Consider the following 19,259-nt stretch of genomic DNA (forward strand, 5'->3'; position numbering starts at 1 on the left):
ATTTAGAATAAGGAATTATGCTAGCGAAATGATGGTACTAGTTTTTTTGTTTTTTGTTTTTCTTTCTAATGTCCATGATCTCACCAGCCTTGGGACGTAGGCAAGGCTCCTAGTAGCAGGCATGATTCCCCTCCTGGTGAGCGGGCCGTAAGTCCAATTAGACAGCTGTTGGTTGCCACCAACCTGAGTCTGCCATCTTTATGAATGTCTTGCCATGCTGGTTATTGTCATGGTTCACGTATCTTGCAGCTGGGTACTGGTGATTTCTTTCCTCCCTTCTCAGCTCTCATAGTGTTTTCTGGAAACACGGAGGCCAGATCATAGGAAAGAGGCTGTCAGGTCAGATCCAGTTCAAATCACTTGAGTCCTGTGTCCCAAGTGTGTGTTGTCTTCAGCTACAGGGGCGGGACCCACCTTCAATTCTTGAAAGAAATCTACCAATTTTTGTTTAACTTTAAGGCATGCTCCCATCTTCTCTCTGATAAAGCTGTCTCACTGCCAAAGCTTTGGGTTGACCTCCCCCTCCCCTTTCCACAGCCCAAGACTTAAGAGTCACTAACACAGATGCGTAACACAGGGGACAAGGTGACGCTGTTCTTTTTTTCTCTGTCTCTGTATTCCTCAGCTGGCTAGCACCGATGATCCCTGTCCTGGGCCTCTGGTGTCGGGAAAGGTGTCCAGCATGCAGCTGACATCAGGAAGTATCACTGTCTTCTCCTGGAGTGCTCACACGTGCCCTTCTCTTGTCTCTGTAGAGGGATGACGGTGTGTTCAGCTCCCACGCTGACGGTCAAGGCGAGAGCAAGGGAGGGCAGCCGAAGGATGCTAGCAGCAGTCACCTGGCCTATGGCATCTTGGACAACCCACCATGGTATCTGTGCATCTTCTTGGGGATCCAGGTAAGACTACCCAGCCAGCACTGGGTCCAAGGAAGTTCTCTATCAGCTACAGATCTAATTAGTCAGGATCAACATCCGCGCTGCCACTGCTTCCACAGTGATCCCAGATCTGTCCCTTAGCGTGTGGGGGTGGGTGTTGGCTCTTAGGAAAAGACGCTGAGCCATTCTGAAGCGACTCACGTGAGCGGGGGCAACCGGCTTGGAAAAAGCCGGCTTCAGTTAGGTGAGGCCCCTGAGAAGGCAGAGAGGCACCAGCTGAGCGCCTGCCACAGAGGCGGATCTGTCAGCTGTTTCCACTTCAGCTTCATGACTGCTACTCTAGGATCCAGAGGTTTGCTTGATAACAGGAAGGAGTCAGCACTGATAAGCGCCGCTGGCCACTGTTGCTGGACAGTCCAGTGAACAAGGAAATACTGGTGGGTTCTAGACCTGGAGAGTGCTGTGCCTCCTGCCGGCCTCGCTGGTGGCAGACTAAAGAAGTATATAAGATGCTATCCAGGATAGGTGGGGGGTAGCTTGAGAGCCCTGTGTTTGCCTATTGGGTGAGGCCTGTGTTCAGTTCACTCTCACTAAAAAGGGTTGTAGAGGATTAAACTCTTGCTGTTTTCCAAGAGATCACGGGAGAAATGGAGATCATCAGAGTGTGCCTTGAAATATTCATGCTTTCTTTTCTGAAAATTCTGTCACCTTCCTCCAGAGCAGCCAAGCCATCTTTGGTCATCATTGGTTCGTGTAAGCTGTCAGGGAGTCTCAAGTTTTCCCTGCTTCCCGTACACTCCCAACCCCATCTGTCAAAAAGCAGTGCTGGTCATATTGCTCGGATTATTCCGAGCATTCATTGAGGGGATTAATCTGGGTAATCTGTGTCTAATCCGCTGCTGGTCCCTTAGAGACATAGCTCGATATGGTGACAAGAGCTGGAGCTGCCCCAGAAAAGCCTGGCAGTATAATTCTCACCTGCTGCCCCTCCTGATATCCCCACCTATATGACCAGAAGATGTCGAGGAAAAGGAGGAGGAGAAATAGCAGACTGACCGTTCTGAGGCCAGAGTATATGAAATAGTGGCTCATTCCTGTACCGTATTAATTGCTATCTATCTCCCGTTTGTCTATAACCTACGTCCATCTGATTTATCCCTTTGGTAGCTGAGGCTGTGTGCTATGACTTCTGAACTCTGGGTCTGTTCTGTCCTGTCAGGTGGGACTCAATGAGCTCTAAGCTCACACCGGGGTCCCCTACCATGCTGTGATCTTATTCTTAAGGCCCCACCCTAGTCCTGCCTTATTCCCCTATCCTACTTTCTTTCTCAGGGCGTCTGTTCCCAGGGCAGTGGCCTCGTGCTCACAGCCCAGTCCCTCTGGCTGGGTCTCGGCTTCTTAGGACAGAACTTCGTAGGGCTCACTGCTGGTCTGGGTCTTTGCCTGCTCCTCACTGCCAGTCTCTCGGGGACCAGCAGTAGGGTTTTCGCTCCTGGCCATGGGAGGGCATCCCTGGGGAGGATGCTCTTCTGCTTGGAGGATGAAGATGCAGCCGACAGCGTCTTTGTTTCTGCTCTGTCCGCAGCACTTCCTCACAGCCCTGGGGGGCCTCGTGGGTGTGCCACTCATTCTAGCCAAGGACCTGTGCCTGCAGCATGACCCCCTGACCCAAAGCTACCTCATCAGCACCATTTTCTTTGTCTCTGGCATCTGCACCCTCTTGCAAGTGTTTTTTGGAGTCAGGTAGGTAAAATGGTATCAGTGAGGTCTGCTTGGATGCTACTGGATCGGCGGGAAGCTGGTTGGAGGGAAGAGTGAATGGTGAACCAGGATGCTTGGTTGAAGGCAACAAAACTCCATATTAGCTTAGGGGAAAATGTGTTCTTTACCAGCTTATAAAATTAAGCTAAAAGAAATGCAGCTCACATGATGAACCAGGGATTCAATGCTACAGGTCTCTCTCTCTCTCTACCCCTCCCCCTCTCTCCCTCCCTCCCTCTCTCCCTCCCTCTCTCTCCCTCTCTCTCTCTCTCTCTCTCTCTCTCTCTCTCTCTCTCTCTCTCTCTCTCTCTCTCTCTCTCTCTCTCTCTCTCTCTCTCTCTCATATCTTGGACGTCACACATGGGACAGACGCTCCTGTCCCTGAGTGCCTTCACTCCACTGCAGAATTCCATCTTCCCTGCCTTGACTCAGCTCTGTCCCTGTCCTTGGTGCTGTTACCCAGTTGTTAGGATCAGAACCTCCTGGTAGCCCAGCAACTGAGCCTCAGCCACCCATACTCAGTAGGTCAACTAGACAGACACAACCCTGAAAAACAGAGAAAGGGTATTATTCAGTGTGACTACTGCGGGAATAGGAAGAGTCCCCAGTGACACTGTCCCCTCCAGAACTCTAGCCCCAGGGGCCCGACATGAGGTTTAAATTAAACAGAGGCAGGAGCACAGTAACCAAGCATGCCTGGTTAAGGTGTGGCTCTGCCCATCACTGACCCATCTTCAGCTGGCAACGGTGTCTCCTGCAAGGTGGTCTGGCCAATTGTCAGAGCCATGTGAACTCTCGTTCTGGAAGATGTCTTCCCTTGGCTGGCACCAAGGTGTCAGCCCTTTCTTTCTCCCAGCATGAGACTCCAGCAAATTCCAACTTCTTGGGGTTTACTGATTCAATAGTTTGATATCCCGGGGGGGGAGAGTACAAAGTCTCTAGAATATCATCATTCGCCATCACCAGGTCTCTGGCTGGAGCTGGGGCAGTGCTCACCGTAGGATGTAGAAGAGCAAGCTAGTGACTGGTCATCTGGGGAGGCAGCAGACGCGGGTGTGACACGAGGAGAGAGCTGAGTCTGACTGGTTAGCGTTTGTCTCTTTGGGGAGTGGGAGGGTACAGAATCACAGGTAGCCCAGGATGACCGCAAGTTTATTCTACAGTCATGGCTGGCTTTGGACTCAATGGAAGCGGAGACAGGAGAGTCAGGAGTCCAAAACCGGCAGTGACAGCATTAACAAATGTGAGGTCACCCTAGGCTGGCTACCTGAAATCCTAAAAAGAGAGAATCAGATTAGAGAATGTATACGAAGTGGTTAGCTCAATGCCTGGCACAGAGGTTTTTTTTCCATACAGAAATAAAAGGACAGTGCTATCTATATAATTTTGCATTGTCCCTCCATTAAAGTTATTTAAAATGTAACTGTGGCAAACAGAAATGCCTCCCTGTTGACGTACATGGTGCTTCTTAAATACTGCCCGCCCCCATTTCAATAAACGTATCCCTGCAATAACAGTTTCTAAAAGCTGGTCACTCAGTGTTCCATAGAATAAATATATTCTCATGTATTCAGCCAGTTCCTATTGAATTGTTTCAAGTTTACCACATTGTTACAATGACCAATGCGATTGATAACTGGTAAGCATGTATTTAAAGATAGAAAAAGTAACAGAAAGTGTGCTGTAAGCTATTTGTGGGTAGTATCCATGGTATTGCCTAAGCTCACAAGGCTTATCTAGTTTTTAGATAGAGGGAATATGAAAACAAAAGATAGATGGATATCTCTGAGTTGTAGAATTAGGTGATTTAAAATCACTTTATATTTCTCCTTTACTTGTCATCTGCTTGCCTTTCAAGTATATGTGGTACTTTATGACCAGGAAAAACAATAACCATTTTCATGGTTTTTTTTTGTTTTGTTGTTTTGCTTTTTGTGTGTATTTTTATTTTTATTTTTGTTTTTCTTTCAGGACAGGGTTTCTCTGTGTATCTTTGTAGACCAGGCTGACCTTGAATTCACAGAGATCCACCTGCCTCTGCCTCCCAAGTGATGGGATTAAAGACCAGCACAACTTTATCTTTAAAGTCTTTGATTAACTTCATTTTTGCAATATTGTTTCAAGGAATACAATATTTCCTTTTTAGTCATACTCTTTTTTGATGTATGGCTGCAAAGTTTTTTAAGTATAAGTGGGAATGCTTCCTTTTCTTTTAAGAAAGGGGTCTTGTCAAAAAGTCAGGGATGACCTTGAGCTTCTGAGGGGTAACATTTTAAGGTTTTTAAAGGTTGCTCTTATTTGGTTCTTTGTATTTTCTTGGTTGCTGATGATCCTTGTATGTCTGCTCATATTTAGAATTACTGTTCTAAGAGGTTGACCAGAAGTTCTGAGCCTGAAGTGGGCATTAGCCTTCACTATAGTCCAACATGTATGCATGTCTATTACCCAACTACAAGGACCACAATTCAAGTTGTTCTTAATTGGAGGCGCCACGGTGGGACTGGGGATGCTCATTCTCAGCATCTTTGTACCTTCCATGCCATGCTGCTGTAAAGTTCACAAAAAGACTCCACAGTCTCTTACCTGGGGGGTCAGGAGCTGGCCACTGCACTGAGTGGGACTGTAACCCGGAGGTGTTGGTGTGCCATACTGACCGGAGGCCTGGGCCACGATGGCCTCCCCCTGGCTCCCAAATCCAGTTCTGCCTGCTGTCTACCTGTCCAGGGACCCCATGCTTTGCTCTTTCCATACAATAGACCTCAAGCCACCTGCCAACACGTCCGTTGTCACTGGTCCATGTTTATCCCACATTGAGGACTGTTTCCTGAGATGTCTCAGATTACTACCATCCTCTTCCTGTATGGGAACTGTCTCCCAGGGGCTGGCAGTCTGCCCGTTAACTGCTCTTCATATGCGTTCCGTTGCCAGACTTTAGTGCAATTGTTTCCTACTCCATTAGGGACTTACGCCCCTAAGATATATTTGAATGTCAGTTTAGTGCTTTTAAGAGGGGGCAATTTTATTCATAAATCAGTGTTTTCCTTAATTTTTAATCACAAATTTAATTTACATATATTATCTAAATATATATTGATATTATTAAAGTTTTGTCTCTGTTAGTTAGCATAACCATTTTGTGTATCTTTAGTTTTCAGCAAAGACTTTTTTTTTGGTTTTTCAAGACAGGGTTTCTCTGTATTGTTTTGGAGACTGTCCTGGAACTAGCTCTGTAGACCAGGCTGGCCTCGAACTCACAGAGATCCGCCTGCCTCTGCCTCCCAAGTGCTGGGATTAAAGGCATGTGCCACCTCAGCAAAGACTTTTATACTTTGTGTTTTATATTCAAGGTTTTATGTTTCTAGGGTTAAAATGATCACTTTTCCCCTAAATACCAATTTTCTCAGCATTATTTGTTGAATAATCATCCATCTCTCTTAGAGAATATGATGCAGTGTGCCTTAGACTAAGCTCTTTTTTGATATAATGATGAAATACATTTTGTTTCATTTCTTTAAAATAAACACACACTTTCATGTTTCAATATATATATATATATTATATATTGGAAATTATATAAAATGGATAAAGAAAAAAGTAAAAGTAGACCAATCAAAATTGTACTGGTCAAGTGACAACCACATCTTACATTTCATGCCACAGTCTCCCCAGTTTTTAATAAACAATCATACTAATTTTAAATTTCCATTTTATTTGTTCATTTAGCTGCGGTGACTGTGTAGGTATGAAGAGGACAAGCTATGGTAGTCAGTCTTTCCTTCTGTCCTGTGAGCCCCAGGGCTCCAACTCAGCTTACCAGGCTTCACAGCCCTTGCAATCTTAATATCCTAAGAATTCTTTCTGAGCTTCCGGTTTTTTTCTAGAGTCATTTATATCTTCCACAAAATCTCACTGTTTCTCTGTGTCTCTGTCTCTGTCTCTCTGTCTGTCTCTCTCTGTCTCTGTCTCTCTGTGTGTGTGTGTGTGTGTGTGTGTGTGAGAGAGAGAGAGAGAGAGAGAGAGAGAGAGAGAGAGAGAGAGAGAGAGAGAGAGTGTGTGTGTGTGTATAATGTCTACTCATTCCTGAAAGGGAACTGACAACAAACGGAAGTATGGACACAACCAAAGTCCATCTTGGTTTGCCAATGAGTTTTATTGAGGTTGCTTACAGGAATGTGGTTTAGGGGTTACTTGCAAGAGCAGAAATGTCTCAAAGACAGGTGCATCACCAAAGCCCAGTCCAGCATGCGTGACAGACGGCTCACAAAGCAGGAGCCTGAGCACACTGCACAGCCTTCTAGAGCGTCCTTTCTGGGTGCTGCGGGTGGTCTAAACTCTTGCTGGTGGCTCAGCTGGTTTCTGCCTCTTGCAGGCAGCTGTTCTGGTCTCAGAGTCTTGGCTCTTTTCTCCTCTGAGTCTTCTTGGCAGCTGGGTTCTGCTTTCTCGGCAGGGAGGGCCCTAGCGAATCCGGTCAGCTTTAGGGAGTTTTTGAAGCATTTTTTTTAGTTGTTTATCTCCCTGATTAAGGAGTTCCCCAGTAGGATGAAATGTTGTTATTTCAGAGGCAACTGTTACACAACACCGGGGGTCATCGGTTATGTGGTGCATGCATCCCCGTCCTTAGGCTTGTTCTTAGATGGGACTCTGCACATTCAGGGAGACACCAGGGCAGTGCTACTGTGGTTGTGTGGTTCATTCTGTGGGCTGCATCTCAGCAGCTTTGCTGCTCCTGATGCCCATCACTTCAGAGACCCAAAGAGCTAGGAACCCTGGAGCACACTACACAGGCTGCAGGCAGCTCAGCAGGCTGGAGAGCGGCCATCCAGGTGGTTCAGTTGGTCTGAGGGTCTTCCAAGCAGTCCAGCTGGTCTTTGTTTCTTCTAGGTAATTCAGTGGGTCTCTGCTTCTTCCAGCAGATGGGCTTCTGAAAGTCTTCTTTGCAGCTTGGCTTGTGTGGGCATGACTCTCAGCAGTCTTCACTCTTTGTGTGCACTCGGGAAGGGAGGGTCCTAGTGGATCTGATCAGTTTCAGGGACTTCCTGAAGCTATTTTGAGTTGTGTACTTCCTGTCTTAATAAGCATCCGTGAAGTAGTTCACCTCCTCTTAGAACATACTGTTGTTTTGCTCCCCTGTATGCATCCTTTCTTAAGTTTCCCTCCAAGATGGAAGGCTTTAATTTCAGAAGGAACTACATAGTGTGTGTGTGTGTGTGTGTGTGTGTGTGTGTGTGTGTCTGTCTGTCTGTCTGTCTGTCTGTCCCCTTGACCACACATGACTCAAACAGAAGCCAGAGGGAGGCGTCAGGTGTCCTCCTCCATCCCTTGTCCCTTTGAGGCAGGGTCTCTTATTGAACCTGGAGGTCACATTATTTCACCTAGGGTGGCAGCCAGCAAGTCTTTTCAGTCTCCTTGTCTCTGCTCTCCTCACTAAAGGAGTTACAGGTGTGTGTGTGTGTGTGTATGTGTGTGTGTGTGTGTGTATCCAGCTTTTACACGTCTGCTGGAGCCCAGACTCCTGTCCTCATACGCATGCAGAAAACTCTGTTAAAGGCTGAGTCATCTCTCCATCCTGTACCTCAATGTTTTAAAGTTAATAACTTCATTGCATACTTTATTTAATTGGGTATGTTTTTCTTCATCATGCTTTCCTTTAAAATTATTTCTAAAGTACTCTAGCTTTTTTCATTATCCCATTATCTTCAAAGCGTTTTAATGAGTAAAGTAACAAACATCTTGGAATTTTGGTAGCATTTGCCTTACATTAATAGATTAACTGGAGATAACTGACCACTTAGTAATGTTGAATTTTTCTTTTAAGGAACATGATATATATATGTCTCATCTATGCAAATTATCATTTGTTTTCCACCAGAGTTTTATTTTTAAAAGTTATCCGTAAGTCATTAAGGAGTGTGTCCTCATCTATATTTTATGAGCACCCACACTGTTTCACTTGCTCTGTACAGAAAATTCCTCTCCAACTCTTCAGGCCACAGAAACATTTACCTTCTTGCTGTAAGACTCTGCACAGGCCGGTGAGGCTGGGTTTTCTGTTTACTCATCGCCAACTAGGTGAGACTCACTGAGTCACACACAGTGAGCGAGCCTAAGACAGAGCAGCCTGTGCTCCTCCTGTCTGGAACCCTTGGTACCCACTTTCAGTTTCAGTTTTGGAAAGTGGATGAGCAGCTCCGTTCAGGATGCTTCGCTTGTGTTCTGTTAGCTTCCCAGCCAGAACCTGGCAGTCTCCTGTGCCAACTGTTTATGCCTCAGCCCACTTTCGGTCATTGGATTCATAGTTCCTGGGGCAGTGTGATTTCATGAAAGAGACCCTTTATTTTGTATGTTCCTTAGGGAGGTGCAGCACACATCATGGTTCTGAGGACAGCTCTCAGGGGTCAGCTGTTTCCTTCTACCATCCAGGTCCTGGGGTGTAACTCAGGTCGCCAGGCTTGACAACAGGGACCCTTACTTACTGTGCCACTTTGCTAGCCGGAGGTCTCCTTTTCTTTATCATAGACAACTTCCAGGACTCTTGTCTTTTCTTATCAAGTGACTGAGTCGCTCAGAATTCCAAACGTCTTAGCAGGACCCCTTCCCTTTTTGTCTGATGAGTTGAAATTTTCAACCCTGAAGAACACGGACTGGGCGGACCCTGGGCTGCTGCATCAACATCGTCTGGAGTCTTTATCATGACTCCTTGGATCCTCATACAAATGTACTGGAAGGTCGGGACCTCTTAGGGCTCTGGAGGTTTTAACAGAACTGCATGTAACAGCCATATTAGTGGCAGGGAATCAGAGAGGCTGGCACAGGGCGCAGGGAGGGAGCGAGGGAAGATGGTGTGACCTATGTCTCACAGAAGTGTTTCATCTTGGACTTAGCACAGATCACTGGTGAGGTCACCTGTGAAGTTCTGGTTTAGAGGGAAATCACACACCAGATGACCAGGGCCCATCCTTATCAATGAAGTCGTCACGCCTGAACTTTGGTTTCGTCTTAGAATGCGGCCCAGAGTGTTTGTATTTTTCTGCATTCCTTGCTTGCACCAGCAGAATGTGGAAGAGACATATTTGACTCACTCCTCAGGCTATCTCATGAGCAGGCAATCTCCTTCATTACCCCAGACTTCGCCAACTTCTTTGAGATGGGCAGAGCCTGCCCTTCCCCATCACAAACACTTGCTTGTGTTTCGTTCCCTCATACCTCCTCTCTCTGGAATGGAAACAAGGAGAAACCACTGGGAACAGCGTGGAAAAGAAGACAACCCCAGGGCTACATGAATCACTGGAGGTGAGGTGGGGGGGATGCAGTCTGGACACTAGAGCCAGGCCCTGGGCCCACCCAAAACCCGATTTGTTCCTCTTCTATGTGAACATGACAGCTATGATGACGCATGTGCATACGCTGTATGGTCTACAAACACATAATTTCCCCTTCACCACTTGAAGCGAGTCTAAGTGTTAGTCCTGTTGTGTAGAAGAGCAAGCTTAAGTACAGAGAGATGAAGTGATTCGTTGTTTTCCGTCGAATCTTGTTTGCTAAGTATCACAGTCTGCTCCGGTTGCCTTAGCAAAATACCATAGACTGAGCAGTCAAACACTTGTCAGCATAACACCCAAAGGGAACATTCTTGAGCCAAACAGTCAACCATCCATTGCCCAGGAATGTGAATCTCAGTTGCTCAGAATAATACTCTAATGTGGAAATGGTTTCATGAAGTTTTTAGTTACACAACACAAGGAAGTTGTAAATCAAGGTGTTTTCAAAAGCATCAGTGGAAGCATCTGGTAGGCAGGGTGCAGGGAAGCAAGGAAGTCTCTGCTGTAGCTTTAGAGCCTTTCTGATGGCATTCTTGGCCTTTGGATTGGTGACAACTAGTGCTCTGATAAGTTGATACATTTCCCAGAGTTTTACCTGTCAGTCACAAGGCAGTTGGGTGAGACACAAGGTGAGTAATGGGTGGTTACTATGTAATCTAAAGATAGCCCAAGATAACTTCTATCTGAACATACTACCTCATGAATACACTATGCACTACCAGGAAGGTTTCAATTTTATTATTGTTATCCATTGGGGAATATCTGCGAAGCATCATCTCTCCTTCCAGCTTTCTGTGAGTTCCTCGGATCAAACTCAGGTTGTCAGGCTTGCAGGATTGGGTGACCAGAGCCATCTCCCCATCCCTGACAACCAGGAAGTTTGGACCAGTCATTCAGTCATAGAGCGTCTTACCATGTATGGCTTTCCCGCCACCTGGACACTTCAGTTCGCCCAACAGAACCATGCTTTTCCTATTGTTCTGGACCGGACATCTGAGATCAGGGTGCACACATGCTTCAGCTACAGTGAGATCCCTCTTCTGGCTTCCAGGTGGCATGTTTCCTGCTGGGTCACCAGTAGTGGAGAAAGCTCTCATCTTGTTTCTTTTCATAAATATACTAGTCTCTTGGGGGGTGTCATCTGAATGACTTCATTTAAACCCAGTTCCTTCCCAGAGGCATCATCTCTTAATAAATGCCATCAGATTGAGGCTAAGGATGAAACAGATTTACATTAGGGAGAGTACCAACGTTTGGTCTATGCACTGAGTCGTATTACCTTCCACAGAAGTAAGTAGTTGGGAAATGGGGACAATGCTCACAGACCTTGCATCTTGGGAGCAACCTGAGGTATGGGCTATCTTCTAAGAGAAAGACTTCCTCTGCGACAGGGAGATGAGGGTCTCAAAAGAGGAATCAGGAGTTGGAGAGACGACTTAGCAGGCAAGAATGAATACGTTCTTGCAGAGATCCCGAGTTCAGTTCCCAGCATGTCAGCCAAGTCACGATTGCCTTTAACTCCAGTTCTAGGACACCTAACACCCTTTTCTGGCCTCCATGGTGCTGTGCTCATGCACCCACACAGGCACACATATGCACACACACGGTTTTTTAAAAAATGGAATCAAATGTATGAATAGACAGTTATGCATAATACTGTGATACTCTGAGGAATGTTGTAGCAAGGGAAGGGCAAATTTGGCTTTGCTTAGGAATACTTGGAAAAATGGTTGGGGGCCGGGAATGTAGCTCAGCTGGTAAAGTGCTTGCAAAGCTTTCTGGGAACCCTGGGTTCAGTTCCTAGGTGCACACCTGTAACTCTAACGCTTGAGAAGTGGAGGCAGGAGTCAGTAGTTCAAGGTCAGTGTCAGCTACGGGACTTTGAGGTTGGAATGAGGAAGTGCCACAAGGGACATATGTGTTCATATCTCTGGCGTGGCGGATGCCATGGTGAGTATGGCAAGATACTTGCAAACCTGTCATCTCAGCTTCCTGTACTTCCAAGGAACTAGGGAACAGAAACTGACAGAGGAAATGTAATTTATTTATAGTTTGGGCAACCCAGGGTGAGGGTTTCCTCCCTGCCATGCAAAGATTAGGACATGTGTTCATTTAGCTGTGAGATCGGTTAACTAGCCTTTTGAGGGCTGGAGGCTAAGCCCCAGGCTAAGCCTCTATTGTCTGCTATAGAGACATGTTTTTATTCAAATTCAGGTGAGGAAAGAAATGGGATCTTAAACATCCTCCATTCTTTAAAATATTTATTTTGGGGCTGGAGAGATGGCTCAGTGGTTAAGGGCACTGGCTGTTCTTCGAGAGGATCTGGGTTCAATTCCCAGCACCCACATGGCAGTTCACAACTGTCTGTAACTCCAGTTTCAGGGGTCCAGACACACTCACACAGAGAGACACCGCCTTCAGAGTAGATGGGCACTACAGTTACTACTGAACTATCTTTCCAGCCCAGAAAACGCTTTTTAAAAATGAAAATGAAGGCCAGAAAAATGTTTCAGTGGGTAAAGGCACTTACCCACCAAGCCTGATGACCTGAGTTTGATCCTCAGGGCCCACTCAGTAGAAGGAGAGAGTTTACTTCGGCTGTTGTTACCTGGCCACCACACACATGTGTGCATACAAACAAACAAATGTAAGAAAATAAATTTGCCATGCTGAGGCAAGGATCGTTAGAGTTGGATGTTGACAATATCAGAATTCTGCAATGAGTTTATAGGTAGTAAAAATGGCCATAAAATGACACGAACAAATGCACATCTTCAATGGCATAATGAAATGCCCAATGGATACTTGTGAAAACTTTATCACATACCTATAAAATGGGAAGAAGCCAAAACAATTTTTAAAGTGTCTGCAGGTTTTTAGAGGGGGCAATTTCAGCACTGGAGGGACTCCTGCTCCCCTGGGACCAGTTGATAATGACATGGTCAGGACCCAGGGACCCACTCCCATGACAGATCGTTTGTAAGCGTAATTAGAGTATTTGTAGGGGTCAGAGGGGCAAATTCTTGTGACTCGTCACTCTGTGGGGCCAGGGACACTGCAGACAGAGAAATGGCAACAAGAGCAGAACAGGTTCCTCTTGTGACAAAACTGCACTTAATATTGACCTCTGTTATGCTATGTTCTTTCCTATGTGTGTGTGCCAGTGGTGGAGTTTGATTTATGAATAGGCACAGTAGGTGATTAACATGATGTCCAGCAATAAAATAGAATTATGGTAACAGTGATAATACCTTATCATGGCAATGATCGCTTTTGAAAGGCGAGATAAATACTAATGTTTTCAGAGGGCATTTGACCCCGTGTAACTGAGACCGTGGAAAACAAAACCATGGATCAGGGTGGATGACTGTACAAGTGGGTGTCGCCTCTCCATCCCAGCACTGACCCTTACGCCTGCCACATGGCAAGCCCTCAGTGAGCAGTTGATAAGTGAGTCAGATGTGCGGGGACAGTGAGCTTGTGTCTTGTACTCTATGCTAACCCTCCCCACAACGACGTACGCCACGCTCTCCCCCTTCTGCCCTGACGCTCTGCTTTAGGGTTCTAAAATGAAGACAGCCACACGCCTACATTCACATGTGTACATAACACGTCATCCATGCGTTCCAACCCTCTCCGTACCACGCCGCCTATTTTCCTTTGGAACTTCATGGCTGGATTTTTTAGTCTAAACCGCATGTTGGTCCTGCCCAAAGGCGAAGAGCAATAGCGGGCCTGTTTGATGGGCACCTGTAATTCCAGAGCCGAGGAGACAGAGACAGAGACAGGTAGAGAGTGCCTAAGGAACTCCACTCTGGCTGGTGATCCCGCCTCCACATACACGGACACGCATGCACCCTCACACCGGTACCCATCCCCACAAAAGTGCCCAGATTCAGTAGATTACAGGGACAGCTGCATTCAAGTAGGGGGAGCCCTCTGGGTCCCCAGATCCTAATGTCCAGAGATGATGGAGCAGAAGGTAAGCCTGGCCTGCTAGTGAACAAGCCGGGTGGAGGCCGCTTACTGCATGGGCTTCTGGGTAAACTGGGTAAGCACTGCTACTTGTGACAGGTGTCAGAGGGAGAAGCTTCCCAGGAGTCAGCTGGGTCTAGAGGCGACACATCTGAGAATGGCCCTCAACCCTGTTGTGATAAGGAGCTTGAATGCAGGGGCCTAAGATTGCCCTCGGCTCATGGGCGCGCAAGGGGATCCAGCAACCTAGTTTGGAGGCCGCACAACTCTCGCCAGTGGGGAAATACGTTGCTGGGGTCGTGAGATGGAGAACTGCATGCTGTGAACTGTGCTGGGGTCGGCAGAGGAGGCACTGGACCTAGGGTGGAGCATGGTAGCCACCGTGTCCTCCAAGTCCCATGCTGGCTTCACACGGTGCTTCAGAACCTGGTCCCCTCCTCCTGGTGTTGTACCTGAGTCTGGGCGTCTTTCCCCGCCTGCGGCTGCTACTTGTTCAAAGTTGCACAGGCTTCATGGCCTCTCCTTGGAACTCAGAAGAGCTCTCTGCAACTAAAGGAGCATTGGCTATGTGCTACCACCGAGCTAGGCTCAAAAGGCCATTTGGGGCTTGCAACACGGCTTTGTGAGAGGGACTTGGTGGTAACTGCATCCTCCTCCTCCTTCAGGCTGCCCATTCTCCAAGGGGGGACCTTTGCTTTTGTGGCGCCCTCCCTGGCCATGCTCTCTCTTCCTGCCTGGAAGTGCCCCGAGTGGACTCTCAATGCCAGCCAGGTCAACACCAGCTCTCCCGAATTCATTGAAGAGTGGCAGAAGAGGATCCGAGAGGTAAGGGGGAAGCGGGCTGCTGAGTTGATTCGCTTGTTCAACAGTCATTATCCAAATCCCTGTAAGAAAGGTGTCTTACTTAACCCTTAACCCAAGGACATGGACAAGTCAGACAAGGGTCCTCAGGAAGCTGGCAGTCCAGCGTGTGTGTGTGTGTGTGTGTGTGTGTGTGTGTGTGTGTGTGTGTGCGTGTATGGTGGGAGGGAGAGAGAGAAACTCTCCAGTAAGAAAATGAAAACACAGCAGGGTGATGGGCGGAGATTATCTGGAGCTTCCTGGATGGAGAGCATGGGGACAGAACACAGGTCTTCTTGAGAACACTTAGGCATGCTCCGAGGAGGCAGCATTCAAGTGACATCCATATTTTCTTTAATGCACCGACTATTTATTTTTGTGTTTGTGACATGTAAGGAGCTCTAAAGCAGGAGTCTTGGACCAAATCCCATCTATGGCCTGATACACATACATACATGACATGCATGTATGTTTGTATATATATTTGCCTGCATGTATATATTCACACCACACACATGCAGTGACCTCATAGGCCAGAAGAGGGCCTCAGATCCCCTGGAACTGGAGTTAAAGGGTTGTAAACCACCGTGTGGGTGCTAGGAACCAAATCTGGACTCTCTCCAAGAGCAGCAAGTGCTCCTAACCATTGAGCCACCTCTCCATCCTCTGTGGTCCATTCTTCTACTGCCACGGATGAAGAATGACTTTTCTATTCCACAAAGGTTGACTGAAAAAAAATAATATGAGACAGAAACCACACATGGATCTAAACATTTTCTTATTGGTCAGACTCCCAGAATACAACACAGGGCGTAGGGCGGAGTTCTGGTGGCCCGGGGCTAAGGTGGCCTGTCACTTCATTTCCCTGAAGAGAGTCAGCACAGTGAGTCACAAAGTCAGCTCTGCCACGCACTGGCTCCTTCTGCTGGCCAAGGTCTTGCAGAGTGCTGGGTGACAGAGAGAGGTCCGCTGGGTGACAGAGGGAGGTCTTCCAGAGCGCTGGGTGACAGAGGGAGGTCTTTTGTGCTCACCTCTTTGCTTCAGTTGGTCAGTGCTTGGCTGTTTAGTTCACTGCTGGAATGGATCTCCTGTGTCTACTGAACATCTGCTTCCGTTGCAGAGGACAGAGGTGGTCAGCAGGCTGACTGCCAGCACAGGTGCAGGCACAGATGAAAGCAGTCGCAGGATAGCGGACACGCCGAGATGGAAGGAACTGTCAGAGAAAAGTGAACAATTCTGTTTCTTTCTTTTCCTCCCTCCCTCCCTCCCTCCCTCCCTCCCTCCCTCCCTCCCTCCCTCCCTCCCTCCCTCCCTTCCTTTCCTTTCTTTTTCTTTTTCTTTTCTTCTTCTTTTTTTGGGGGTGGTTCAAGACAGGGTTCCTCTGTGTAGCCCTGGCTGTTCTGGAAAGTGATAGATCAGGCTGGCCTCAAGCTCAGAGATTCACCTGCCTCTGCCTCCCTGAATGCTGGGACTAAAGGTGTGCGCCACCCCCTGGCCGTATTCTGTTTTCTAAAGAAGTGGTTGCAGGGAAACAGTAGAGAATCGTGGGATCCGGTGTTGAAACACATGAGCCTGCATGGTATTTTCAGATGTAAGACACAGCAGTAATGTGTGCACACTGAAAAGGTTAACAGTGAATCTATAATAATGAGTATAGGGGATTGAGATGCACCTTAGTTGTTGGAGTGTTCACTTTCGCATTCACAAAACCCTGGGTGTGATTCTCGGCTGCCCATAAACCAGATGCAATGCCAGCACTCTGGAGGCGGGGGCAGGAGACTCAGAAGTTCAAAGTCATCCTTAGCTACACAGTGAACTCAAGGTAGGCCTGGACCACATGAGTTCCTGTCTCAAAATAAAATATATTATTTTTAAAGGGAAGAGATACCATCTGCACTGTTAAAAAGGGAGAAACATACTCACTCAATCCAGTAGATCAGGCGGCACAGAACCAAATCCGGCCTGTTAATTAATTACTCAACAGTTTGCGAGCTAAGGGTGGTTTTTACATTAACATGGGAAGAGGAATAAGATATCCTGACACATCAAAATTGTGTCATGAAATTCCATTTTCTTTGCCTGGAAATGAAGTTCTGATGGAACACGGCTTGCTGATTTGTTCTGGTCTTGTCTGGAAACACGGCAACACTGCCCAAATGGCCACAGAGCCTAAAATATTCTAACTGGCCAACTGTGGGAAAAGTTCCAACCACTTGCCATGGAAAGTGAAAGACAGAAAAACAGAGACACAAGATGCTGAGTACCTTGCTGCCCTTGTGGTCAGTCTTCCTGCCCACTGCGGCTACAATCCACAATTTGCCGAGAAAGCCAACCCTGAACGCAGCAGTTAAATGAAGATGCCAGGCCACAGCTCCCTTCCCTGATGTTCCCTTGGGTTCCCGTTTGGCCCCTGCATGCCTGAGAAAGCACACCCTGGGTGTGATCAGGTCGGCCGTGGGCTGCTGTAGCCAGCCCTGAGGGGTGGCCTGGGCCCCACTGAGGCCCACACCTTTCCTTCAGTTGCAGGGCACTGTCATGGTGGCGTCCTGCGTCCAGATGCTGGTGGGTTTCTCGGGCATCATTGGATTTCTCATGCGCTACATCGGCCCCTTGACCATCGCCCCGACCATTTCCCTGGTTGCCCTGCCTCTCTTTGAGTCTGCCGGCAATGACGCTGGGATCCACTGGGGGGTTTCTGCCCTGTAAGTATCCTCTGAGAAAGGTCACCCACCAAACACTCGGGGAACCCAGGGTATTGGCAAGCTCTCACTGCTTATAAATACTTCCATGGGCATTCTCATCGATACTTAGAATTTATTATGACTGTTAGCCATTTTAATCCTATTGATTCTTATAGAAACCAGTCTTATCACAGCAGTGTATGAGAACATGTAGTGTGTATGAAAACTTCACTCCCTTGGTCTCTTGTCAGCTAGGATCTCACCGAGCTGAAAAGGGTACAGAGAGTGTCCCCAGCTCACAAGGGTGTTTACAGTCTTTGAGAGGAAACTGAGATCCAAGAACCTGCACCTCTGGGGACAGCCATGAGTCAAGAGGGTGATGTGTGTGTTCTGGGCTGGGTGTTTATGGGGAGGTGATGACAGCCAAGGCTCGAGGAGAGACTGGGGGGGGGGAGCGAAGCCTCCAGCATTTACCCTGGAGCTTAGACGTGGCTTCTCACTCCTGGGCCCATTGTGGTCTGAGAGAGGTGTGAGGAGCCTCAGATGTGCAGAAGCGCCTGGGATAGATCTCTGACCCTGGCCTCAGTGACTGTCACCGCCACCAGCGGCTCATTTCTCTTGACTCCCAGAAGTGAGAGTCTCCTAACCTGCAACTTCCCCTCAGCCGGCAGCATCTCCCAGTGGGGCTTGACCCCTCTTCAGGGACGGCAGGACCCGGCAAAGGACTCTGTGATGCGATGGCTCAGCCCCCTGGCCCACTCCCAGAGCCTGGAGTGGGTGCCCTGCCCCCACCAGGAAGAATCCGGCCCACGAGCGGGCGTGGTCATCTGTTTCTGTTTCAGGACCATCTTCCTCATCGTGCTGTTTTCTCAGTACCTCAAAAACGTCTTTGTGCCCGTGCCCGTTTATGGAAGAGGGAAGAAGTGTCACATGGCCAAATTCAACGTGTTTCAGGTCTTCCCTGTAAGAGCCGCCCCTCCCCCCCCCACTCTTGATTGGCTCACATAGGACAGCCTCCCTGTGCCTGGCTAACTCCAAAACCAATGCGCTCTCACCTCTGGAGAGCTCTTCCCAGGAGGCGGAGGGTGTGTGAGTGTGTGTGAGTGTGTGTGAGTGTGTGTGTGTGTGTGTGTGTGTGTGTGTCGCCCCCTGGTGGAGCTCTTCCTAGGAGGCAGAATGTGTGTGTGTGTCGCCCCCTGGTGGTTGGTGGCAAACCATCTCAGGTCCCTACTCTGAGCTCCTGTATGGGACAGACAGCCCTAGCTCCTGGCTGTCCCCATAGCCAAGTACTGGGAATGACAGGCTCGCCTCTAGTGACCCATGGGTGTCTCCTTTTCCAGAGCTTTCTAGAAGGACAGTTGCACACAAGTTTCCCTCTGGCTCCCAGAAGCAGCAGCCTCCTGTTGCCCCTTTCCCCTCCAGCCAACAGTCCCCCAGTGGGAGCACCCACTAAGTGTTCCGGGGTCCCACTACGTGCCGGGCTCTGTTAGAGGAGTGGGTCCAGTTCTGTGGCACAAGTGAAGATAAGCGCACGGCGTGAGAGCCAGATTGCGACCCTTTTGCCGCAGGCTTTGCCCGATGTGGATATTTTGTCCCACTCTGCCCAAGGTCTTCCCATGGTGAACTGTCTGCCTCTCTCCCCAGCCTGTGCTAATCTCCTCATGGGTGCAGCAGATTCCTGTGGTCAGTAGGAGGCTCAGTAACCCGGCACACCCTGGTCCCAGAGCACGCTCTCTCTCTCTCTCTCTCTCTCTCTCTCTCTCTCTCTCTCTCTCTCTCTCTCTCTCTCTCTCTCTCTCTCTCTC

At 48.1% G+C, this 19,259-nt stretch overlaps 1 protein-coding gene across 3 annotated transcripts in view; it reads left to right on the top strand.

Moving 5' to 3' along the window:
* LOC101841651 (solute carrier family 23 member 1) overlaps positions 1–19,259 on the top strand; it is a 97,280-nt gene that overhangs the window by 69,014 nt on the left and 9,007 nt on the right. For 2 of the 3 annotated variants that reach the window (XM_040728753.1, XM_021234279.2), the window contains exons 2-5: positions 756–899; positions 14,599–14,758; positions 17,294–17,475; positions 18,297–18,417. In XM_040728753.1, coding sequence (XP_040584687.1) covers positions 760–899; positions 14,599–14,758; positions 17,294–17,475; positions 18,297–18,417 — 603 coding nt within the window. In that variant the 5' untranslated portion in view covers positions 756–759. Of the gene's footprint in view, positions 1–755; positions 900–2,463; positions 2,622–14,598; positions 14,759–17,293; positions 17,476–18,296; positions 18,418–19,259 lie in introns of all 3 variants that reach the window. The other variant, XM_013122258.3, reaches the window with a different exon arrangement.

This window comes from Mesocricetus auratus, unplaced genomic scaffold, assembly GCF_017639785.1.
Source record: "Mesocricetus auratus isolate SY011 unplaced genomic scaffold, BCM_Maur_2.0 Super-Scaffold_100019, whole genome shotgun sequence".
Taxonomy (NCBI): domain Eukaryota; kingdom Metazoa; phylum Chordata; class Mammalia; order Rodentia; family Cricetidae; genus Mesocricetus; species Mesocricetus auratus.